Genomic DNA, 27,572 nt, shown 5'->3' on the forward strand with positions numbered 1-27,572 from the left:
TATGTATGTATGTATGTATGTATGTATATGTATATATATATATATATATATATATATATATATATATATATATATATAAATATACACCTTGCTACGTGTACTGTGTTGGGCTAACCGAGACTTGTCATTTGCACTTATATATTGTTGCTCTTTTGTTAGTTTTGACTGCTTTTATTGTCCTCATTTGTAAGTCGTTTTGGATAAAAGCGTCTGCTAAATTACTAAATAAAAAATAAAAAAAGAAATGTTAGTTAATACATTAACTAACATTAACTAATGGAACCTTATTGTAAAGTGTTACCCATAATTCTTATCACCAGCGTCAATACCACAAAAAATATTACTAGCCTAAAAAAAAAACTCTGAAGACAAACAAAAATTTAATTAGAATAAGAAACTAATTACAAGCAATAGGACAAAAAAACTACAGTAGAACAAATAAATAAGAAATGCTACATACATTGTATAAAGTAATCAAATGTATAAAAACACTGCATATTCTTCACTGTGTAAATTAAATATATATTTCTTCTTATTAAAGTTACAGAAGTGATTTAGATTTTCTTTCTTTTGTTGTTCGATTACCATGAATGACAGACAGCAGGAATATTAGACTGCTGTCACTTTAAGATCTGCCCAGATCCAATATACTGTTAGACATGTGTTTTCTTTCTCAGCTGCTCTCTTTCACTTAAGACCTAAATTACCGTATTTACGAGGATACTTGCAAAGACGGGCATTTTGTAACATACAAGTTTGTGTATTTAACCGTTCAAGGCCTATAAAGCGGCAAAAAATAATTCTGTTCAGTACTCCCGTGCACTATAATCATTCAGAAACGCGCGTACAGCAGAATGAGTTCTCTTTTGCTGCTGATTGCTTTTCATTGGCTTAAAATCCCTTGTTTTTAAACCGCAATGCTTAAATCGTGTGCAAACGATAAGTTTTCATGACCACGTAGCACAGAAATGTCACATGAACATGTAACCCATGCTAGAGACAATAGTCCAAAATCTCTACTCCTTGACAAATTTCTACTGGTTAATCGTGTCTACCGGTATCTCACCCACAACCCTACAATGTACTTACATTTAAAGTAATCATTTAGTACAATGCACTTATTGTGTACATACATGTTTTTATATTTTACTTATATTTAAAAAAAAATACCTACATGTAATTCCATCTGTAATTAATTTCTGTAATTACATTTATAATTACACTGTTGACCCATCCCTTACACCTCAACCCACCCATAACCCTGTAAGACCCAAATTTAGGAAAATTTTTCACCATTTATATGTTTTTGTGGGAGGCCTCTAATGCAGAAATAAATGAGTTTTAACATTTTTTTATTTTTTAGTGAAATGTTGTAATATTACAACATTGGGCCTTTGGGGTAGCAGAATTTCAGTGATTTTTACTAACTGTCTGAACAAATCTAAAGATGATCTAAGTGTTCATTTGCAGGGTATACTGCTTATGTAGCCACATAACAGCAGCCTATATATCCATACACAAATAATCACACAATAATAATAATCAGACAAGTCATGTTTTTACCAATATTATATTTATTATAAAAATATGTTAAATCAAAATTATTTACTGGTATTTACAATGTCTAGCTCTGTTCATAGCCATGTTCAATACCCATATTCTCATAATGATTTTATAAATGCTCCTTTATTTTGAAAACTGTACTCATTGGTGTTAAATGTCAGAGCCTTGATTATATCTTCTGACACAAACCTTCAGAAGTACTCCAGTGGTGTATGATGGGAGACGGCATCATTAGTGATATCCTAATCAGAGAATGTTGAGACAGATAAAATCCTTTTTCAGACAGCTTTACCTGTTACAGCGCATGGTCTGTGTTCTTGAATGGCCTGGTTTTGTTGGCATGATATTCACATAATCATCAGATGGGCCAACAAAAATGGGTGGTCATTTTCCTTGTCCAGTTCACATGCATATTTATATTACTTTTTATCCTTTGTATCAGAGCACATCTCAAAGTCTTTGTTCCCATTTTGGATGGCATCAGTGACATCATATACAATACATTATACAATTATGACCTTACCTGTCTAGTAGCTTTCTGAAATTGAAAAAAAAAAACAGATTATTTTCAAGGCTAAATAATCTTGATGCAAGTCAAACCCAATAATACATTTTAAAGAATTCACCAATTTTGCAGAAATCACACATTTCACAGAATTCACACATTCCACAGATTTCAAACAATGCAGTCTGATAGCTTATTGTGCTCTACTTATTATGATAATAGCACGTATATGCCAGGTAAACAGACCTATTTACAAAATATACCACCCAACAACATTGTAGGACTGAACAATAGGACCTACTAGTTGTGTAAATGTGATCTTAAAGGTTAAAAAACAAGTACAGGTTTATTTTAGTGGAGCTCAAGTATATTATAGTTTAGAATTTTTAAATGAGCTATTATTTTAATATCGTTTTCAAATTTCCTATAATTTCAGTTTAGTTTTAGTTAGTTTCATTAATGGTTTTGTTAGATTTAGTTTAGTTTTTATTTTGTGAACACATTTCTATTTAGTTTTTATATATTTTAGTTTCAGTTTTAGTAATTATAGTTTAGCAGAGTTAATGGAAAGACATTTCATTTGAGCAAAGTTGAATGTTTGCACAGTTTACAGTTAACTCTAGTGCAACCCCTTAATAATGAAAATAAAAAAAATACTTTACAATTGAACAAAAAACAAAAATGTGCAACTTATATGAATAAAATGTATTCATTCATATTGAAGATGTAATCTTGTTAAACATGCCAATAGTTTACAAACAACAAGCTAATCAAGGTTTTCAGAGTTACTAGAAAGCTACAGGCAGTTAAGTTTTTATCAGGGTTGGAGCTAACTTCTGCAGGACAATAACCCTCCAGTGCTGGATCTGAGGAAACCTGTTCTTTCTAATCGTCATTGAAACTCTGTAAACCTTTTGTAATTTAAATGATGTTTGCACTTTACTTTGACGAGCCGCTCCAGCGCGCATGCGCTTCAGATGAGCAACGGAATCCTTCCCAGTTCTAAAGTCACCGCGTGGCTGCCACTTTCTCTCATTTTAATGCGTTTTGTATTATTTCCAGCGATATCGTCGACTTGATTGCACAGATACTATTTAAACTGAACTTAGCTGGACGCTGACATCTCTAAATTCAATGATGAACTGCCTTTAACTGAAAATTGAGTGTTTACTAGAGATGCACCGATCGATCGGCCAGGAATCGGAATCGGCCGATTTTCCTCAAGACCGGCCCTGATTGGTGACCGGCCGGTCAGTCTCACTTCTTTCTGATTCCGAGCCGATCCGTTTTGTTACCAGCGGCACAGGCAATAACGTCAGCCTCACATTCTCGCTCTCTTCTCTCCGACGACCCCTTCTCTCTCACACACGTCTCATTTGCTCTGGTTAAATAGTGCTTGTATTGCGCATTATTTTAGTAATTCCCGCAGGCTTTGCGCTTTACACCAAAAGCGCGCGTACCACCACTGATCTATATTAGTGGAGCGCACAAGCCACGCTCAGTCTCAAACAGCTTGTGAGCCACAAATACCAAAATGAGTGGCTAACTGCGCTAAAACGTTCAAATACATACAAAATTATGTCAAAATGCCCATCTTGGCGACTATCAAGTTAAACACAGTCAGTTTTGGAACGTTAAATAGTTGAGAAAGAGATGGGATGGATAAACTCTTAAAGGGACTGCAGTCCAATATTCCTGCTGTCTGTCATGATCAGTGTTGGGCAAGTTACTCTGAAAATGTAATCAAATTACTGATTACTGATTACTCCTTTTAAAAGTAATCACGTTACTGTTCTGATTACTTTATTTCAAAAGTAATTAGTAATTAGTTACATTACTAGTTACGTTACTTTTTTCTCCATGAAATTTATCCTTTTTTCTCCATGAAATTTATATATTCATATATCAAATTTATAATATGAAATATTTGTTATTAAAGCATCAACATTCACAGAGCATTGTTATTTTTAACTAAAGCAAGCGGCTGCTGCGTGCATGTTTTGGCATGGCAGAATGCCAGCAAAGAGCTCTACATTTATAATCTCTAAAAGACATCTCCGTTCATCGCAATCTCTCAAATCTCTGTTATAACACAATAAATATATGCCTAATGAATCTTTCATAATGTCTACAATTCGTGTGTTATATTGCGCTTTACACCAAAAGCGCGCGTACCACCACTGATCTATATTAGTGGAGCGCACAAGCCACGCTCAGTCTCAAACAGCTTGTGAGCCACAAATACCAAAATGAGTGGCTAACTGCGCTAAAACGTTCAAATACATACAAAATTATGTCAAAATGCCCATCTTGGCGACTATCAAGTTAAACACAGTCAGTTTTGGAACGTTAAATAGTTGAGAAAGAGATGGGATGGATAAACTCTTAAAGGGACTGCAGTCCAATATTCCTGCTGTCTGTCATGATCAGTGTTGGGCAAGTTACTCTGAAAATGTAATCAAATTACTGATTACTGATTACTCCTTTTAAAAGTAATCACGTTACTGTTCTGATTACTTTATTTCAAAAGTAATTAGTAATTAGTTACATTACTAGTTACGTTACTTTTTTCTCCATGAAATTTATCCTTTTTTCTCCATGAAATTTATATATTCATATATCAAATTTATAATATGAAATATTTGTTATTAAAGCATCAACATTCACAGAGCATTGTTATTTTTAACTAAAGCAAGCGGCTGCTGCGTGCATGTTTTGGCATGGCAGAATGCCAGCAAAGAGCTCTACATTTATAATCTCTAAAAGACATCTCCGTTCATCGCAATCTCTCAAATCTCTGTTATAACACAATAAATATATGCCTAATGAATCTTTCATAATGTCTACAATTCGTGTGTTATACTGGGAGGATTCGTGAGCACGCACATTTCAGCACTGCATTGCTCAACGCTGCGAACACGTGTAGCCAAATAGAAACTCTGCTTGCACCTGTTAATCGTTTATATTTTATATTATTTCATGTTGCTTTTGTGCAATAGATGAATAACAATTTATTTGTTTTAGATATTTTATGATTAGATATTTCTATTTTGCAGGAGTCCCATGAATCATTTTATTCTACTCACCCACACCAGCACTCGCCCATCTTGTCCCGCACCACACTCTAATGCGTCGGGTCTCGCGGGAGCAGGTCTCTAATCCACTGACAGTGCGTGTACTACATCCTTTTTTACAATCTCTAGATTATAAAACACTGCATTCTGTCAGCAATGTAACGCGGCAGTAACGTATAGAGACCTCGGCTTGTAACTATACTCTAATTACTATTTTAAAAATTATAACGCTTTAAATTACTCCGTTACTAAAAAAGTAATCAAATTACGGTAACGTGTTACTAAGTAATGCGTTACTGCCCAACACTGGTCATGTTAATCAAAGAACAAAAGACAAAGAAAATCACTTTCTGCTCTTGAAACTTTCTTAACCTGAAAAACGTTTAATTTTTTTGTGCTGTTTGAAATTTTTTTTATTTGTTCTTATTTTATTACTGACTTGTTACTTGTGTTTTTTGTTTATGAAAATAAAACTTTGCGTTGAAAAAAAAAAGTAGATTTTTGTTTGTATATGCTGTCAATTATAGTTCTTAGAAAGAAAATCGGAATCGGCAAAAATCGGTATTGGCAGATCACACTAACAAAAAACTGGGAATCGGAATCGGCCAAGAAAATTGCAATCAGTGCATCTCTAGTGTTTACTATTGTCCTTTTGCATTGACACACTATTCTCCTATTTGATACTGTAAAGCTGCTTTGACACAGTCTGTATTGTTAAAAGCGCTATATAAATAAAGGTGACTTGTGTTAACTCACTCTCATGTTGTTCTTGCACATCAAGCACGCTTTTAAACGTCCGTGAGCTGCAAGGTGTGCATTTTTATTATTATTATTATTATTTCCCATTTCATATTTTATAGTTAATTCCCATTTCATTGCCCGCGTCTTGTTTTTTTAAAAGCAAAAACGCATTCTCTGTGAATAGCCGCTTAGGTCAGATTTTCTGGCACAGAATGAGAGCTTATTAAATCACGAACACGATTATTTATTTTTGCTAATTATTATTTTATTTTAGTTCGTTTAGTTGACGTTTTTCATTTATTTAGACATTTAAATTTAATTTCAGTTTACGAAAATGTTTTTTGACCAATAGTTTTAGTCTTAGTTTCAGTTTTCGTTTACGAAAATAACCTTGGAACTAAAACTGGCGTTGTAATATTACAACAGTGGGCCTTACAGAGTTAAACCTACCCATACCACCAAACATGTCCTTAACCTTACCTGTATCCCACCCCAATAGCAGCAAAAGTGTTTTGCAATACAATATGAACACTAAGTACATTGTGCTTATCTTTTGATGTAAGTACATTGTAGTTAAGGCCACCTAATATAAAGTGGGACCTTCTATTCTATTATATTCTATAGGGATGCACGATATATCGGCCACCATATCGGTATCTGCCGATAAATGCTCATTTTTTCTGTTATCGGTATCGGCCAAAGTTTTCATATCGGTGCATCCCTAATATTCTATTCCTCACTCTACAAAGATACTGTTGTATTCAGCATGTCAAAGTTGTCAAAAACAGCAGTATCAAAATCTAATTCCTGCATGACAAACAAACAACTATCAACTGCTTATGAAACTGAATTTGCTGCTTTAACCTGAATGATCCGCTTCTGTCACTATCAGCTTACAGTTGGGGTTCCCTATAAACATGTAAAACGATTGACAGGCAGAAAGCACCTCACAGTCTTCTGATTGGTGAATCAGAACAAATCTGACTATAGTATGGATATTTTATATTCCATAAAAAATATTAGACACTGCACCTTTAATGCAAACAAAGCTTTCTGTTTGCCAATATATTTGAGTCACAATTCATTTATCAAAAGCGTTGTTACTATCTGAGAACATTTGCTGCTGCAGCGGTAACATCTGAGGCACTTTCAGGATGCACTTTTGAAAAGTTGAAAGATTCTCTGATATTGTCGAGTCCCATCATGTCATGTCGGTTTATTGTTAGAAACATTACCTTATACTTAGTCATAGCCCTGTGTTTTGTGGGTCATATTCTCTTTGCTTCACCCTGTAGTCAGTGAGAAATTAAACATAAAAAAACTCTTAAGCACACATGGCTCAGCAGGGGTTTGGTTTCTGTCATCTCTAAAAGAGTTCCTCTCTACGTGCTAGGTCTGCTTGTTGTGGAACACGCTCTGGCTGTTTATTCTCCACTGAACCAAGTGGCACTATGATAAGATTCTGCCGCTGTAATTTTGCAAGGTCACATTTCCTTGGTGAAGATGTCTGGTTGGTTGATTCGTGCCCAATCGTTTCTTTCCTAACTGATGGTCTGAGCCTTCTTGCTTGATGAAATATCACAAGTCTTCAAATTAATGTTATGCTCTGCTGGTTAAACCTGGAATGGAATATTGCATACTATTTTTAGCAGCTGAGCAGGTTATGTATGCATATCTGAAGGACGAATATTGCTGTAAAACAAGATTGTCTGAGATGTGTTGGCAGAAACTTAATAGATTTTGTAGACATGTATCAATTAGATGAAAAATGACTTCATTTGGTGTCATAAACAATTTGGTCTGCCTCTTGAATTGAGTACATCTACGACCCCAGGAGGCTGTTTGTAGTGCCTGATTGAAAGCCATAAGAATTGGTGTGGTTGTGTATGGTGTAAGTTAAGTTAGCGTTCTATGCTATGCTAGTGGTACTATATCTTTAATTTAGTCATTATTTTGTCAAGTCATATTCAGTCATTTTAGTAAATTTTACTAAGTTAGCATGTGAGTTTAGTCGAAATAAATAACATTGTAGTAACTTTGTTTTATTGTGTGCAGATGCTAGATTTAAAATCGCATTTACACTATCGTTCAAATGTTTGGCGTCAGTAATTTTTTATTTTATTTTTTAAAGAAATTAATACTTTTGTATAGCAGGGACATTAACTATTGAAGCCCATTTCTATGGAATGAACGCACAGTGACTGCCAAATTTCAAATGAAAAAGCAAAGTCCATTTGCAACTGTATTTCCCATGTCTTAGGAGTTACGAGCCTGACATATTTAAATAGCAATATTAATTACCACGTCTGCTTTTTCACTCTCGCTGCGTCCCGCATGTAACCTGCCAAAACTCAAATGGAATCCCAATTCCTTTTGCATTTGAATTTCCGATGTCTAAATGGAAAGCTTTTTCATTTGAAATTTGGCAGTCACTGTGCGTTCGCAAAAGCGAAAATGCAAACGGTAATGCAGGATTTGTGCGTCCACATATGGAAAACGCAATTGAAAATACAATTTGCAATTCCTTTTGAAAATTGTCCAGAATATCGTTCCATACATTTCCGCCACTGGATAAAAAAATAAAAAAGGTAACTGTGAGTTTTTATCTCACAATTCTGCCTTTTTTTCTTGCAATTGCGGGTTTACATTGCGAGACTATTTTTTTCTCAGAATTGTGTGCTATAAACACAATTGCAGGTTATAAAGTCTGAATAGTGGTATATAAACTTGCAATTGTGAGAAATAAAGTCAGAATTGCGAGAAGTTTATTTTTTCTCACAATTGCGAGTTTATATCACGCCATTCTGAGGAAAGTCACAATTGTGAGATATAAACTCACATTTTGACAAAAAAAGTTAGAATTATGAGTTTATATCTCACAATTCTTTCTCAGAATTGTTTAAATCTAAAGAAAGTTATTTTTTTCTCGCAATTGTGAATTTATATCACGCAATTCTAAGAAAAAAGTCAGAACTGCGAGTTTGTATTACGCAAATACAAATAAATTAACCTGTTAGGGTTTCAGTTTACTGATGTTCATTCACTGTTTAGCTTCAGCTCAAGCAGATCAGTTTCTGACAGACTATGATTTGGAATATTTGAAATAAACTCTTTTCAAATTTATTTTTGATTGTTAATATCTTGCAGTCTGTTTTTTTTCTTGTCATTTTCTTCAACAGTATGGTAAATGACCATCATTTAATTATAACCATGATTTAACAGTAATTTTGTTGACTAGATTAAAACTGCCTGAGACTTCAACACTTTCCGCTGTGCTGTCTAGCTGTTTTGAACACATCTTATGTGAACATTCTGCCTTAAGAATCGTGTCCAATTGGGGTCAGACTAACCCAAAACTAGGCTAATTATACAGGGCTTCCCTTTACATCACACAGGCAACCCAATGAATATTCAAGTTTGAAAATCTGTAGTATTGCACATCCCAAAAGATTAACAGGTGGTGTGGGCTAGACATAAGGCCAGAAAATAAGGGCAAAACTAACAAGCTGTCTGTGAAAGTGATGATTTTTAACGACCTAAAATAACGAAGATGAGATATTTTGACAAGCAGCCTCCTCAGTCGCCTATTTTCTTAATGACTGTATTTTGAAACTCTACCTCGTTCATCAAAGCTTTCACATCTTACAGTGGCGTTCGCAAATCAAACCGTTATTTAAAAGTGTGGCTGTGTTTTATTTCAGATTATTCCTGACAGCCCGTTTTCAGCTCACAGTTTAATTTCAGGACGGCAAGCTTTACATGCATAAATGACCTTCACGATTAGCTGATGCGAACGGCGCTGGGGGAGATTACGCTCATTTACATGTGTGACACACTCACCTCTGCGGTTCATGTCTACGGGAAGCGCGAATAAGGAAACGTGGTAATCCAGTGAGATTTTCTCATGTCAAAGACATGTACAATGATTCATGCTTGCAGCTGTCTTGTACTGTTAATTTCTGGTTCGTTTATGCTTCATTTGAGCCAGTGGCCTTAAACCCCTCATTAGCCAAAATCACATCAAGGCTCAAGTCCTGCCTGAACATTTCTTGGTTGTAAAACCCACTATAAGTATTTTACATGCATTTCCATTTCATTAATTCTTTGTTTCCACTTGTTCATCCTTAAATGTTTGGTTGGTTCTGTGCGAGTCTATAAAACTCAGAGAATATAAAGAGGAGTCAGTTCTCATACTATTGGTCCAAATCCATCCCAGCTCTAACGTCCTTCCTTTGCCTTTTTCTATCTCCCTTCAACAAGGCCAAGTGGAGTCAGTGGCCACATTCAAGGGTAATGAGTTCTTCAGCTACGACCTGTCCCAAAAGCCCATCCAGAGCAGCACAGATGAAATCACCCTGTCCTTCCGAACGCTGCAGCGAAACGGCCTCCTGCTCCACACCGGCAAATCCGCAGACTACGTCAACCTGTCTCTGAAAAGTGGGGCCGTGTGCCTGGTCATCAACCTTGGCTCCGGTGCCTTCGAGGCTCTGGTGGAGCCATCCGATGGCAAGTTCAACGACAATGCCTGGCACGTGGTCCGCGTGTCCCGCAACCTACGTCAGGTAATGTTCACCTTTGCGCATCGTGGCTTCACAGGTTGCTTAATTTGATTTTTCTTTTTGATTTGGCGACTCCATTCAAGTCCAGACTGCACCGCTCTGTTTTGGCGTGATTAAATCCACGACGGTGAATAGGCTTCAATTACGCCAGCAAAATAATCTCTCCGCATTCAGCAAGCTTTCCATCTTGTGGAGAAGGGGGAATGTTTACCATTTATCATTTAACCTAAGCGAAAAGGGGTCCCTCTATCACAGCCTTCAAAAAAGCAGCATTCATGGTCGAGGCTGTTTTTTTTCAGTGTCATTATCCTGATTGTTTTCAATCCGTTAATGCTGAAATATGATTACATGATAGGGCGCATCGTATAGAAACACACTATGCCTGCTTGCTTCTGCCACCGCTGATTATTTCTCCATTTGACTGCCGTAACCTTTAGCTCAAGTGTTGCTTACAGAGCCGAGGGCGCACCTTGCATCTGTTAACGAACGAGCTGTGTTTTTGTTCTGCCACGACAAATTACGAAAGTACCGGGCTCGGCGACGACGAGCAGGCATAAATGAGCGCATAACGGGTGTTGACATTTTTGCTTTTGTCATTCATTTACCTTAAATAACGAGTGAGTCGCTACTGCTGCTGTCATTCTTTACTCTAACGCTGCTGCCTCTGCAAGATCCCTCCTTCAAAACCCTCCCTGAACCATCTTGTTTGACAGATTAGTTGAATTCTCTCTCTTTTTTCTCTCTTACTAACACTGAAGCCTCTAAGTGGATTTGTCATTGTTTATCTTCTGCCTTTACCCTTTCAAATACTAACATGAAAACCTCCATGGAATGTGAGCCATCTGTTTGCCATTGACAGTGTCCAAAGAAATTAGGTATAAGCTAACAGATTTGAACAGCTTTTTTTTCCTTATTCTTCCTGGGAAGATATATTCTAATGGAGGGCGGAGAAATTAAGTATCATTTCGTGGTATGGTTAAATTTGCTTTCAAATTGTTAGTAAGTCATTTTCAATAATTTTAAAGCTTCTGTGGAGTTTATGGTATGTAATTTTACTCTCCCTCCTTGTTTTTATCTTTTTTTGAAGCGCGCAGGGGTTGGACTCCCTACGGTAAACAAACTGCATTATATGGTAGATATCACATTCTAATTTGTCTAGTTTGGTTTGGCCCTTTCTTTTTATCTCTTTTTGCTTTTACTGTGCAGAAACGACTACAGAAAAGTTAAAAAATGGCATCAGTCCCCAGGTGCCATGCAAAAGTTCATTTTTTGCCATTTGCAGTTTATGTACATTGTTTTTTTTTATAGCACTCACAATCCCCTCACCCATATTCTTATTAAAATGCTTTTTGTTGTATGAGTTCTATCATCGATAACACATCCTATTTGGCTGAGAGTTTCTACGGTGGGCATAAATGATGCTGTAAGCTGCTGACTTCAGTCTGGGCCACACTGTGGCTGACACTGGATTTGTTTTCTCAGACTGAAAACATATTTTTATGCTTAATGTAAATTCTGATGTATTGCTCCAAAACTATATCCTCAAACTTGGCATTTACATTAAATTGCATGTTAATCTAAAATATAAACTGCCCAGTGTCAGTCAATGTAAAAGGGCAGAAGGTGCTCTCTCAAAGCATTTCGTAATTTCTCAGATAAAAGAAACAATCAAAAACAAACATTTGACTGCAGCTCTTGTGCAGCGTTTCTGTCCACCTGCTCCGTTTTCCCTCATTCTCCCCCTTTGATGTTGGCTTTTATTAAATGTTGCAGCATCTCATACAGAGATTTCGGTGCACTGTATGATGTAGCATTTAATAATACTGATTTTTGCTTGGAAACTTCTCTTAATATGCAATGTTCTCAAACACTGTATTCATATTTGCCAAGTGAATAAAGAACAACAGGAGAGAAGGGCAATGAAGGCTTTTATTAGTAGATGCAACTGCATTCACTTTATCGTTAATAGCACAATACATGCCCTATGCAATAAAAAATGCAGAAAACTACTCTTTAAACTTTGTTGCAGACAGATTATTTCAGTGTGAAGCTTAGTTGATCATAATGGCCATTTAGCCATTTAGTTTTGATACGTCGTGAAGGTACGGTCTAACTATGGGTTGCTTATGGTTGCCAAGCAACATCTTAACTCCAATTAATATAGAATTCAACTGCATGAATCTGTTATATTTCAGTGGCTTCAAACGTGACTAAAATTGTCATATTTGTAATGTATTATTCTTTTCAGTCTTGTTTTTAACTCAAGCATTGCATAATGTAAAATTATCATATATAAATATGAGTAATGATGTGAATGATCTTCCTTTTTGGTTTGCATCCTTCATTTTTTAAGTATTTATTAAACTTACTAAATTAAATATTCTATGACTATGACTATTGAAAAAAAAAACTTAGACTTTGTCTTTAAGTGAGATTGGATTTTGTACATATCACCCCATAAATACAATCAGAAAATAATATGTTGGTAACACTTTAGTACAGGGACCAATTCTCACTAGTCACTAGTTGCTTATTAGCATGCCTATTATTCTATATCCCTAATCCTACCCAATGCCTATGCTTAACGACTACCTTATTAACTATTAATAAGCAGCAAATTAGGAGTTTATTTGGACCTTAAAAGAAAGTGTGACCAATATGAATATGTTTAGATGTTTACACTTGTTAATGTTAAAATGTACAAGCCCTTCTGTTTCTGCAAGTAACATGTTATTGACAGTTTTTCTAATTTCCAGTTGCCTCACACTTTAATCTGAAAAGAATGACCTTGGGCAGACAAACTGAGGTGTTCTGCTTGAGCACAAACACTCACTGTTTATATGAATTGAAAGTGGAAAATGACAGAATTGGATAAAAATGATTGTGGCTGCCATACAGCTGTAATTGACCCTCTGTGCAGGGAACAGAGAAAAAGCTGACCTCCCCTTACCCTTCTCTTCCTGTGGCAAAAGAGTACATCTTGTTTTCCTCATGCATTTCGTTGTATTGATTTTTGTCATTAATTTCTTTAAGTAGCTGATGACATGTGGCACTTTTTATCCAGCATGTGCGACATGTTGTTTTGCATCACTGGACTTGCACTTTGTATACCGTGTTTTTTAATTTAATATGCAGCTTATACGCCATTATGCACCTGCATAATTTGCTTCCACTGCATGTGTGGGTAACTATTTTTGTTGATGTTGTGTGGTGCTGTACATTTATTTTTTTTGGCTTTCTTTTTCCCTCCATGTCTTGCTTTCTCTGCTCTTTCTCTCTTATAAAGGTTCAGACAAATACTGGGTTTCAATTTCAGGACAGTGCACACCATCTACAATTTCCAGCAAACAAGCTGCATTTTTTCCCCAGCTTTGCCTGCTTGTCCGCAGTAATAATATTGTTCACAGAATATTTGACGATATTAGAGATGGAATCTGAATCTTTTCTGTCTGTCGGCATGGAAACGCCTAAACCCCGAGCATTTATTAAGACTGCAAGAAAACCACCTGTTTTGGATGTCTGCCAGTGTTTCCACGCTTCAACATTAACATTTATAAATATGATTGTGCTGTAGATGCACTTAATTCATCATAAATGACTCTTTCTAATGAGTCTAACTACATCAAGTCCTGAAATCGCAGCCCGAGATGTCTTAACCGTCATGCACGGCTTGTGTATTAACAAACTGAAAGCTATCGCTACCCAAAAACCTTCAAAGTATTTCTTTTCAAGACATCTCTTACGAAATGTGTGCAATTAATCCAGTAGTTGATCAGAACTGTCCACCAACATAGTTAAATGCAACCTCTGTTATACTAACAACCATTTTTGTGTCTGAATCCCCCCCTTTTATACTAATCTCGCACAGTCACCCTTAACATCACTTGCTAACCCACTCAACATATAGTGATTCCTCTTAGTTCCTGTAGTCATACACCTCCCCTTCCTGTCTCTCCTCTCCAACACTGACTAGTCCAGCACACAAGACAGTATTCTCTCATTCAGAAAGCAGCAATGGCAGACATAAAAATGGGTTGCCCCCTCGCTAACGTATGCATACAGAACCAGAGGAACCCCCACGTGAAACAGAGTTTTTGTTTAGTAGAGGAACTTGTTGAAGCCAACAAGGATTTCAGCTTGTGCATAATCAAAAGATTTCCCACGTTCCCTCTCTTGTTTCTTCCCTCTCTCTCTGTTTTCTATCCATCCGTGGCCTTTATGCAAACACAGGTGACGATATCGGTGGACGGCCTGCTGACAACCACTGGCTACACCCAGGAGGACTACACCATGCTGGGCTCAGATGATTTCTTCTACGTGGGCGGCAGTCCAAACACGGCAGATCTGCCCGGCTCCCCTGTGAGCAACAACTTCATGGGCTGCCTTAAAGATGTAAGAATCATTTTGTTTGTCTTTGAATTCAGGCGAGTTGGTCGGGACCTTCTCGAAGTCCTGGTTTCTCGAGTTCCATTGATGTTCTTTTTGTTTGGCGAGCGATCTGTCCTCTTTTACCTCTTCCTTATCTGTCCTTTCTCTTTCGCACCACTCCGAGCATGTCCCATAATTTATGTCATGTCTATACCGTTGAAGTTCCAGCTTTACTATCCTGACAGCCAAATTAAAAATTGATTTCCTCTATGGATCCCCATTCGACTGTCCCAGACTCTCCATCTCTGTCTTGTTGACCCCGGACTCTATTAATCACCACTCTCCACCTGCTCAACCGTACAGTTAGTATCAGCGGCCCTCTTCAGCAGGCACTTGAGCACTCCCTTGTCGTGCCTCTGATAGAGACGTATACACATCTACAATGCGGTTATGCTTTTGGGAATCTGTGTTTTGTCTTTTCATTTGGTCTTTTGTTGCGCAGGTTCTCTGTGTCATGTTTGTTGTTGGATGTTCATGTTTTCCCCCATGTCGACTGTGTCCACCTGTGTAGTGTTTAATTAGGCTAGTTTGTCAAGGTGTATATATATATATATATATATATATATATATATATATACCCTCTCGAGATATATATTTCAATCCTCCATTGAGACCACTGGGAACAAATCCCCTGTTTTTTTGTTGAGAACTATTTGATATATTTAATAAAATATGTATGTAAAATTAACATAGCATGAAAAGTTGCTATTTTTAGCAATCAAATGTCTGTACAGTCACACCTCAGATGTTTTTAAATTTATCCAACAATAAAAACCACAAACTGTATCATCATTTTGTCAATTTATTGTGCTTTTTATTTGTAATTTTGAGTTTAGAACTTCATTTTAGTAAATACTCTTTTTATTGATTAGCTAATTTTCATGACTGAATTACTCATTTTGGATGAACAGTTTAGACCCTTTCTATGGCATGGTTTGAATACAAATAATTTTTTCTTAATTAGTTTTTATTTTGTCCATTTTATATGTGCAGTTTTTATGTTAATTGAATGTTTAGCAGCAGAGAATTTTCAAACCACTCAAACCATGGTTTAGGTAAAAAAAAATGCATGAGAAATCAAATGGCTTACAGTGATTAGTTTGAGCTCCTGAGATTGACATTTTCTGAAGGTTTAGAACCTTTTGTCTGATAATTGGAAAAAAGACTTTCAGACCCTGTTTTGTGCCCCATTTTGAAAAGTGCCGGTTCCAAGCAGATTTGTACCTTTTCTGAAGAAAATGAAAATAGTCTCCATGAAAATAGTTGTTTAGGTGTTCAGAGTGTTTTTAGTGCTTCATCGTGCAGTTCCTAGGATGTTGTGTATGGTTGCTAAAGTGGCCCAAGTACAGAAAGAGTCTTTATTTTAAGGTCCAATTCTCGTTATTAACAAACCATCAACAAACGTTTTATAGTAGCAAACGCTTAAGAAACATTGAGATTACAGACCCGTATCTTAATCTGATAGCGAATCAGGAAGATTAGGATGCTTAGGTTGTGCAGTCGGAGATGGTTTGAAAGGGTCTCATTGATAGATCCCTCAGATTTTTTTGTCCACGCTCTCTGGCAATAATTGCATTTTTCATGTTCCTTCGCTCAGAGCTGACACCTCTTGTTTTGCTCCTACCTCTCTCTTTATTTTTCTGTCATGAGGGCTGACGAGAAACATGGCTGTCTTGTGTTATTTTCAGAGACACTCAAGTTCACACCCAGCAACAAAGCGTCAGTCATCATCTTCGGACAGAGAGAGCGGCTGGTGTAAAAATGAAAAGCATGTTTGCTGTGCGGGGCTGTTTCGTCCATCTGGCTGTAGAGACACAACATGTGACTGAGACAAAAAAAAATCAACCCCTGGGGACACATTCACAATGCATGTGCTCTAGGAATGTTATTTTAAGAGTAGTTTTGCTTCGCGTCTTACTGTGTGGGCTAGACATCATACCCTAGATCAAGATTTCTCAGTTGACGTCACTTAATGAATGCTCTGTTTATGCGTGCGATTCAGAAAACCACTTAGCTTTGGCATCGTTGGAGCTAATGTTAGCGTAGGATGATTCATCATATTAATGAAGCAGAATATCGATTAGACGAGGGTTTCTGTGGCGCTCTAGATGAGGTCGCTAGGTTTATGTGATCCACTCGTGCTTCGAGTATTCGAGGAAGAGACTGCTGTGTTTACTGACTTGAAAACCATGCCCCCGAGGTACATGCATCAGCTGCGGTTTGTTTGTACCAGTGGGCAGCAGGCTACTCCATTCCACCCTGTTAGCATTCAAGCACTTTTTTTCCCTCTCTCTCTCTCCCCATCCCAGGTGGTCTACACCAATAATGAGTTCAGACTGGAGCTCTCCCACCTGGCTGAATTGCGTGACCCCAAGGTCACCCTCCACGGTGACCTGACCTTCCGCTGTGAGGATGTTGCTGCGTTAGATCCCGTCAGTTTCGACACGCCGACCTCTTACGTAACCCTTCCGCGCTGGAACGCCAAGAAAACCGGTTCCGTGTCCTTCGACTTCCGAACCACCGAACCCAACGGCCTCCTGCTGTTCAGCCACGGCCGGCTGCAGGGTTCCAAAGACCGCAGACCAAAGGTAGACTTCTTTGCCATGGAGCTGCTTGAAGGCTTCCTCTACCTACTCATGGACATGGGCTCCGGGAGCATCAAGGTCAAAGTCGGGAACAAAAAGGTCAATGACGGAGAATGGTGCCATGTGGATTTCCAGAGAGAGGGCAGGAAAGGTCAGGATACTGCAAGATCAGCACACACATTATTCACCTGTTTAAAATGGTGGTTTTAACCTACAGTACTTGCTTGTGAGACTAAAGAGACATTTTCTCTTAATCTCTGCCGTTAAAGCACTTCCTCATTCTGCCCATCTGATATGCATACTTCACAACCTGCTAAATCACTGTACTCCATTTCTTCTACTTCTCATTACCTCTCATTACTGTAAGAGCTCAACTCAAATACACTTTCCACAGTTTAAAAGCAGCAGGCCCAGCGTGGGATTTAGCAAATCCCGGGGGAAGAGGTTGAAGACCTTTCCACTAGCTGAGCTCAGGAAAAAAAGGAAGCACAGTGGATTGCTAAATTAATGAAACTTCCTTTTTTTTTTAACTTGTGACAGTCATTGTACAGTAACTACACTGATTTCATGAGTTACTAAAATGGTAATCTTTGGGGATCAGTAGTAGTAGCATTAATTAAATTTGTTTTAGTTAATTATTAACTAGGGCTGTCAATTAAATGTGTTTATTAACTGCTACTACAAGCATCCAGGGTTGTGCTGTTCATGAGTTTGAATTGACCCCACAGGAAGTTGAATGAGAATGACAGGAAAATGAATTTATGATCGATCTATCTATCTATCTATCTGTCCGTCCGTCCGTCCGTCCGTCTGTCTTTCTGTCTGTCTGACATTTTGCTTGTCTTTTGTTCTATCTGCCTCTCATTCTGTAAATGGTTCTGTCAGTCTATCTTTCTGCCTGTCTGTCTGTCTGTCTATCCATCCATCCATCCATCCATGTCCTATCTGTTGTTCTGTTTGTTGTTCTGTCTGTTATTCTATCTATCTGTTGTTCGGTTGTTTTGTCTAGTGGTCTGTCTGTTGTTCTGTCATTGTTATTCTCTCTGTTGTTTTCTATCTATCATTCTGTTTGATGTTCTGTCTATCATTCTATCTGTCGTTCTATCAGTCATTTGATCTATCTATTGTTCTATCTATAGTATATATCATTTTGTCTGTCGTTCTGTCTGTTTTTCATTTGTTTTGTCCGTCATTCCCTGTCAATCGGTCAATTGTTTTTTTTCATAGGTCTTTTTTGCCTTGACAAACTTTGCTTTTCTAGTTAAAAATTAATAATTTTTTTGAATCCCAATTCATTTTTATTCTGCTTCCTTAACATCAAAATTCAAAATGTTTACTGCCTCAGTTCAAATTAAGGAATTTAATTGCATTCTCAGTGCAATTCAACACATTTTGCTAATTATTTTATGATTATTTACAATTAATCAATGTATCATGTCACCTTTATTTATTTAAATTTCAGTAGCACTTTATGGACCAATTCTCTCTATTAACTAGTTGCTTATTAGCATGCATGTGACTATCATATTGGCTTTTTATTAGTACTTATAAAGAACATACAGTATTAATGCCTTATTCTGCATGGCCATATTTTAGATCCCTTAATTCTACCCCATACCTAAATTTAATAACTACCTTACTAATTATTAATAAGGAGCAAATTAGGAGTTTATTGAGACAAAAGTCTTAGTTAATAGTTCATTAATAGTGAGAATTGGTCCCTAAACTAAAGTGTGACCTATATTTCTCAAATTACAGTCCTTTTATTAAAATGGCTCTAAATGTTGTGGTGCATGGGTTTACAAGCAGATTATCACTGATCTCCACTTTCTCCTCATTTCCTATCTCCTAGGCTCCATCTCCGTTAACGGCCGTAGCATGCCTTTCTCCACCAACGAGGGCAGTGAGATTCTGGATCTCGATGGTGAAATGTATCTGGGGGGTCTCCCGGAGGACAGTGGCAGTCTTCCTCTCCCCCCAGAGGTGTGGACCGCCCGCCTCAGGCTGGGCTTTGTGGGTTGTGTGCGGGATCTCTTTATAGACGGGCGCAGCAAGGACCTGCGGCGGCTGGCGGAGCTTCAGAGTGCTCCAGGTGTCAGCAGCTTCTGTACGAGAGAGACCCATCGGAGGTGCAGCTCTGAGCCCTGCGCCCATGGAGGCCGCTGCCGCGAGGGCTGGAATCGACACATCTGCGACTGCACTGGAACTGGATATCTGGGGCCCAACTGTGAGATGGGTGAGGAAAGTAGGGCTTAAAGCAGTGGGAAGGGAGGATTAAGCATGGGATTACTTCTCACCGATGAGACACGTTCTCATAAAGAAGAGCAAGGCTTCAGTGCTTCACTTGTATACTTTTATATTGAGATACAGCTGTACTTCAGCTCTATTCATCAGATCGCACCTGCCTAGAACTTTGTTTGCTATTGCTGTATCGTTTCTAACGCTCTCCTGCCCTCTGCTGTCTGTCGCTAAAAATAGCAACGTGACCACACGTGTCCAGGACAGACATGCCATGGGTGACTCAGCAAGGGGTGCACATACTCTTCAAGCAATATTTTACAGTTTTTCTCAATCACTTTGGCTCAGTTCTCAAGAGTTTTTTTTCCCTCACAACTATGAGTTCAGATGTCTGAAAAATGAGTTTCTTGTTCACATCAGATTTGAATTTCTTATTGATTTAAGCAAATTGCATGCGTTTTGTTCAAATGAGTAAGTGTGATTGTCTAAAATTTGCACAATAACTAAATGCACATGGCTTGTTGATCAAAACTGATGAGTTGATTCTCAGTGAAACTGTCAAACTCTTCACAACTTCTAAATGTTCTTTCATCGTGGGAGCCATCACATGCAAAATGATCCGTTCAATTATCAAAATCTAACTAACCTGACTAAAATGAAAACGAAAATTAACAAAACTATGTAGACACATTTTAAAAACAGTAACTAATAAAAATGACAAAACACAACAAAGTTACTACAATTAAAATTAAAATGGAAAGTAAAAATCTAAAAACAAATTCAAAATATAAAAATAACCGTTTTTTTAAGTATCTCAATAATACAATAAAGTAAATAAATAATAATAATATACAATAACAACAACAACAACAATAATAATGTACAACAATAATAATAATTTACAACAACAATAATGTACAATAATAATAATAATAACAATAAAATAGTATCTTCCATTACATATACATTAACAATGTAAAAAGTATTATTAAATTATTTATTTATCTAGTTTAAGTGTAGTTAATATTCTTAATGTATAAGTAGTAGTAGTAATAATAATATTGGCTAATAAGTATTATCATTATTTTGTTTTATTACTTTTTAAATTGATATTTAACTGAAGTTATTTACTTATTTTAGACTACATACAAATGCAAAAGCAGCAGAAAAGGCCCTTATTTTTGAGACCTGTGTTTTCTGATTTACTCTCTTTTTTTTGCTCTCTCAGAGTCCGCAGTGCTGAGTTATGATGGCAGCATGTTTCTGAAGGTCCTGATGCCTCACGCCGTTCACACTGAGGCCGAGGACGTGTCTCTGCGCTTCATGTCGCAGAGGGCTTATGGTCTGCTCATGGCCACCACCTCCAAAGAGTCCGCCGACACCCTGCGCCTGGAGCTTGACGGGGGAAGAGTCAGACTCACCGTCAACCTAGGTAACCATCCACCCCTGACCTCTGAACTCGAGGCACTCATAGAATAAGTCTGGGGGTCCCTCCCAGAATGCATTTCACCTTCATTCCTCCATCTTTATCTCTTTCCTGTCTTCCTCTCTCACTGTCTTTCTTTCTTTCTTTCTTTCTTTCTCTGTCTCTCTCTCTCTCTCTCTCTCACCTGTGCAGCCTTCAATGGCTATCTTTTCTGCAGCTTTCAGAGCAGACAGCCGGAGAGACCAACCCATGTAGTTTGTCCTCAGAAGACACATTGAGTCATAAAGGGGAGACAGAGGGGAAATTATATAATTTTCAATTTTCCTACATTTTTCTACCTGCTGTCTTTAGGTAAAAGTAATATAATATAATTAATAATTAATAAAGAAATAATGTAATTAATTATTATTAATATAACAATATATGTAGTAGAATAATAATATAATTAATATCAAATGTAATATATAATAAAACCGAATAATAATAAATATCATTAAAATCAAATAATAGTAATAATAAATTAAGTAAAATTAAATAATAATAATATGAAATAATTGTATGTAACAAAATACATTTGTGAAAAAATTATATATTTTCAAGTTTATAACATTTTATTACATATTTTAAAGATTCAGACTTTTAATTCAGTCCTTTTATTGTATACTGTACTAGTGTAACATTTGCCTATCAACCTCACAGCCATAATGAAATCTTCCACAGTGGCTGCCATCTGCTGTTAATATTAACTTAAAAAGAACAGCCGTTCTAGATAAAATGCTGTAGATACAAGATATAATAGATAGAAGTTTAATTTCAAAGGCTGTCAAACTTTAGACGGGAAGAAAATCACAGGGGGTTCAGGAAATACTTTATACTTCCAAGTATAGTGATAAAAAGTAATAGAATCACATTTCTTTTTTCAAACAGAGAGAGAACTTTACCAAGCATAAGCTGAATAAGTGTTAGATGTCTAGCTTGTTTGTGATTGAAGAAATGTAATTGCCCCCTGATCTCTCCCACCATGAGAACCAAACAGTAATTCTTCTAAAGTCTCTCACTGCCCTCTCAGCTCAGCCTCCTGCTCTGACGGCAGACTGTGTCTGTTTGTACAGAAGATTACAGACAGTTCCAGTCCACAGGAGAGTGGAGTCTGAGCTAGACTTTCTGCCTTCGAGCAGTGTGACAGTGAGACAGGTCCCTGGCTGTCTGTGGTCACTCTTCTGTAGCGGTTGACAGCTTGAGAGTTCACCACAGCCAAGAGTGCTCACACTGTTCCATAGGATCAACTACTCCTTGTTATTATCGGTCGTTAGTCATATCAGCAGCTTTTGCAGCGGGGACATTAGGACTTTACCTTATCAATTCCAATTAATATAACAAACAATTGTCCAATTATATGTGACTCCGTGTTTGAAAACCTGGCTAAAGTTGCATAATCTAATTCTGAGATAAAGAGCGTCAAAGTAGTCATAGTCATGGGTAATGTATGTTTCTTGCTGTAAATGATAGGTTTTATCAAGGTATTTCAGATACAGTTCTCACATTTAAATTATAACATGGTAAATACTGAAATTAATCATTTTATTGACATTACGTTTCAGAGTATCAGAGGTTGACTTTCTAAACACTGATTTAAATCATCTCCAAAAAGAAACGCGTGCTTATTCTCATTTCATTTGGTTCAGAAACTTCTTTTCTACCATTAGAAAGTGTTGAAATAATTCGGTCTTTGGACACTGATCATGATGATGATGCTCCGGGTTGATGAACTCCTATCGGATGTGGCAGTATCTGCATCGATGCAGAAAACAAAAGATTAGGCTAGATGTTTAAATAAATACTAAATAGGCCTATAATGCATATAGTGTTGTACTGTTTTATTGTAGGTTACATAAAGAACTCGTATATTAATAAAAAAAGTTGCGTATGTCCTTCGGAAGCAATATACTTGCGTCTCGTGTCGGTTTCGGATTTTTACGAAAGAACATGCATGAATGTAAACATAAAGTGTGGGACTTGCTAAAATAGGATATTAAAATAGTTATTAAGCACAATAAACTTTTTTTTTAAAAGTTATTAAATACAAAAAAGCCCGAAATCCAGCAAATCTTTGATGTGGCTTTACTCAGTCAATATTAAAGATATCAAGGTTATATTTTCACAGAATGATGTTTAGATTATATTGGGATGATTTAATGTAGAAAACAGTGAATTAGAAAAAATGACTTTAGCTGGGTTTTCATAGACAGGGTCACATATTTTCAGAGATTATTCTATAAGGCAAAATTCTGTTTTATTTGAACCAAGAGATGAAGTAATAATGATATTAGTGGTGCTGTAAAAGTATGCAACATCATGAATGTTGTGATGATTGTAATATGTATATGGATATTTTATTGGTAAAAGTATATGCGAGTACGCTACCATTCAAAAGTTTGGGGTCTAAGAAATTAATACATTTGTTCGGCATGGACGCATTAAAATGACCAAATGTGACAGTAAAGACATTTCAAATAAATGTTGTAGTTTTGAACATTTTATACATCAAAGTTTTCAGAAAAATGTTAAGCAGCACAACAGTTTTCTACAGTGATAATAATAAGAAATGTTTTTGAGCACCAAATCAGCATTTCAGAATGATTTCTGAAGGATCATGACACATCACAAGAAATACATTACATTTTAAAATTTATTAAAAAAGAAAAGTTATTTTATATTGTAATAACATGTCACAATATTACAGTTTTTTTAATCAAAATAAATGCAGCCTTGGTAAGAGAATTCTTTCAAAAATATAAAAAAAATCTTACTAACCCCAAACTTTTGAGCAGTATGTACTTTGTTATATTAGTTCATGAAACTGAAAACCTTTTTTTTTGTTGTTGCTCTGATTTAAGGCATTTCAAAAGAGGCACATCGAGATATGCATCTAAATATAACATTTTCAAAAGGCTGAGAAATATTTGAGTTTATATTTGTTTAGTTCTGCCGCCCAGTCTATAGTTGACCTATTTTGTAAGCATGAGCTCTTGGCTGTTGGTGCAGACTGCCCTTGCCTACTGTCATAAAGGCAGCACCCACATACAGGGAGGAGGCAAAGCACAGGCTAAATCCAATATTTTGTCTGTATATTTATAAATTGCCAAATGCCATATCCTGTCTTGGCATTTCACTTCTTCTCAGTTGTGCTGTCTCTCGTCCTGTGATTGTGGAGTGCGGGCCCTTGTAGAGGGGGCCATTCTGACTCTCACCTTGTCCCCGGATGGTTGACTCTATGCAAGAATTGTTTGTTTGTCTGCAGATTGAACCTTGAAGGATGTGGTTTTGAATTTTAGTTTATTTTCCTTTAAATCTCACCATCTCACTCTCTTTCCCACCAGATTGTATCGGGATAGACTGTAACCTTAGTAAGTGATTCTTTTATCTGCAATGCTATTTTTATCTCTTCTCTCTCATGCTCCGCCCCAATTCATCCAAAGTTTCTTCTCCTCCCTCGTAATCCTGTCTCCCTGCACCGTTAACACAGATTTTCTTTTGAACATGTTCCCAGTTTGCATCCCTCTCTCTTTTTTTCTCTCCCTCTCTCTCCCCCCAACACCCCCCTCTCTCCTGCGTTCCCTCAATCTCAATCTCTTTTGTTCCGCAAAATATGCCGATTTGCTGCGGTGTTTGAAATTAAGCATAACCATCCCAACAGTTTCCATTTCAACACCATATGTTTCTCACTGCTCCTCCAATGCTCTAGTCTGTTTCATGTCCCTGTGGGAGTCCGTTACATAAGGAAATACGGTAATAAACCATTTAATAAAAGAAGAAATCTTCATTTGCCAAATCAGGCATGAGGTTGAACATTGCCTGTATTTGAGTGGTGTTACATCCGTACGTATGTGTTGGGAAACGATGCAATCCTCAGTATTAGCAGTGCAGTGATGCTGAAGGTAAGTAGTATAAATCGGATGTATGAGATGAAAGGAACACAGGTGTTTTGTGTGTTTATGTGTGTGTGTATTTACAGTAACTATAGTTTTAAACTATAATAGCTATAGTTTAAAACACTTTTGGGGAAATTTAGGATGTCCTCATTTAGAAGAACAGTTCATTAAAAAAAAAAGTAGGTAACACTATTTTAAGGTGTCCTTGTTACACATGTTACATGTACTTACTGTTATAATAAATATAAATTATGCATAATTACATGCAAGTAACCCTAAGCCAAACCCTAATCCTAACCCTAACTATATAGTAAGTACATGTAGTTAATTAATATTACTTAGCGCTTAAATGTATAATTACACTGTAACAAGGACACCTTAAAATAAAGTTGGTAACACTTTCTATGAAGCCCATATTTATAATACATTATAAGGGTACTCCTAAAGGCATAGTTCACCCAAAAATGAAAATGTTATGTTTATCTGCTTACCCCCAGGGCATCCAAGATGTAGGTGACTTTGTTTCTTCAGTAGAACACAAATTATGATTTTTAACTCCAACTGTTGCAGTCTGTCAGTCGTATAATGCATGGCAATGGTAACAAAATCTGAGAGTAAAACAAACATGCACAGATAAATCCAAATTAAACCCTGCGGCTCGTGACGACACATTGATGTCCTAAGACATGAAATGATCGGTTTGTGCGAGAAACCGAACAGTATTTATATAATTTTTTTTTACCTCTAATACACCACTATGTCCAACTGCCTTGAGCACGCGCACGGCATCCGGTGCGTGAGGTGTGTACGGGCTCTGGCGTAGTTTACGCAAGCGCCGGAAGTGATCTCTCGCACGTATATGTCACTCATTGTTTACACAGTGCACGAACATTGTAGGTACGATGGCTAATCAAAATGATACTTACTTGCGCTTATCCGGATTGCTCAATCCAACTCATTTGTTCATATGCACCCCTGTAATCATTGCAATAACATTACAAATACAACACATTACTCTATTGACAGCGTGCCATTGGGTCCCTCTGGCCTTGGACGTCGCCTCCAGTTTATACGTGGCAAGCTAAACACAACGTGCAAAACACTGCGGCTCAACAGCGGAGAAAAGTCTGGATCTTCAGTCAGGCAGGTGTGTGATGGGACACCCTCGGCAATGTCCTTGTCGGTGTCTTGTATTTGTGGCATTGCTATGTTCCATTCGTGACAACAGATGCTCTCCACTTCTGTTGGCGTCTCACAACACTTACTACAAGAACACAACCATTTTTGAAGAGATGTCTGTCTCTCTCAGGCTTGAAGACGTGCTGCTGCAGCAGATGCTTCCTCCATCTCTCCGAGTTCTTGATCTGAGTATTCTGGTTCAAATAAATACGGTTGGGCAAAAAAATCCACATCGCTGGTGATATATCAAAATGTCTTCCATTGTGATGACCTGTACGTCTAAATATCTTTAGATCTTCACAGTGGCAGGGAACACTTCCGCAATGACTGTGCACTGTGTAAACAATGAGTGACGTATACGCGCAAGAGATCGCTTGCGGAAACTATGCCAGAGCGCATACACACCTCACGCACCGGATGCCATCCGCGCGCTCAAGGCAGTTGGACATAGTGGTGTATTAAAGGTAAAAAATGATATAAATACTGTTCGGTTTCTTGCAAAAACCGATCGTTTCATGCCTGCGAGCCGCAGGGTTTAATTTGGATTTGTCTGTGCATCTTTTTTTTACTCTCATATATTTTGTTATCAATGCCATGCATTATACGACTGACAGACTGCAGCGGTTGGAGTTAAAAATCATAACTTGTGTTCTACTGAAGAAACAAAGTCACCTACATCTTGGATGCCCTGGGGGTAAGCAGATAAACATAAAATTTTCCTTTTTGGGTGAACTATCCCTGTAAGGCATTATAATGAATGCATAATGCATTATTAAAAAAACTTATAATATGTTATATCATCTTATAAATAATCATAACAACAATTATAATACATTATAATGCTTACGCATTTGTGGTGATAACTTTTAAGATTATGATTATTTATAACACAATGAACATTTTACATTTATACTGCATTATATATCTTAACATTGTTTAAGATCTGCACAGTATCTTACTACATCTTGTAAGTAGGGATGTAACGGTTAACCGTGAGATGGTTGAAAATCGATTAAAATATGTGATGATTCAAATAGGTTGAGATGCTAAACAAATCGCGATTCATTTAGGGGTAGGACTTTATATAAATGCATGTCTGAGGGGAATTTACTGTCTTTAGAAAAGTTTAGATGGTATTTTTTCTTTTCATCTTGCCTCTGTATAATGCATATTAAAGGGGTAATATCATGTTGCTAAAAAGAACATTATTTTGTGTATTTGGTGTAATGAAATGTGTTTATGCGGTTTAAGGTAAAAAAAAACACATTATTTTCCACATACTGTACATTATTGTTTCTCCTCTATGCCCCGCCTTTCTGAAACGCATCGGTGAAATGCAAGC

At 37.0% G+C, this 27,572-nt stretch overlaps 1 protein-coding gene across 1 annotated transcript in view; it reads left to right on the forward strand.

The window, feature by feature from the left end:
• nrxn2a (neurexin 2a) overlaps window positions 1-27,572 on the forward strand; it is a 401,294-nt gene that overhangs the window by 135,733 nt on the left and 237,989 nt on the right. The window contains exons 8-14 of the mRNA XM_016244908.1: window positions 10,144-10,445; window positions 11,530-11,553; window positions 14,673-14,834; window positions 17,180-17,606; window positions 19,308-19,691; window positions 20,922-21,125; window positions 24,500-24,526. Of these exons, the coding sequence (XP_016100394.1) occupies window positions 10,144-10,445; window positions 11,530-11,553; window positions 14,673-14,834; window positions 17,180-17,606; window positions 19,308-19,691; window positions 20,922-21,125; window positions 24,500-24,526 (1,530 nt within the window). The remainder of the gene's footprint in view (window positions 1-10,143; window positions 10,446-11,529; window positions 11,554-14,672; window positions 14,835-17,179; window positions 17,607-19,307; window positions 19,692-20,921; window positions 21,126-24,499; window positions 24,527-27,572) is intronic.

The sequence above is a fragment of the Sinocyclocheilus grahami genome, unplaced genomic scaffold, assembly GCF_001515645.1.
Source record: "Sinocyclocheilus grahami isolate Dianchi unplaced genomic scaffold, SAMN03320097.WGS_v1.1 scaffold738.1, whole genome shotgun sequence".
NCBI classification, from domain to species: Eukaryota; Metazoa; Chordata; class Actinopteri; order Cypriniformes; family Cyprinidae; genus Sinocyclocheilus; species Sinocyclocheilus grahami.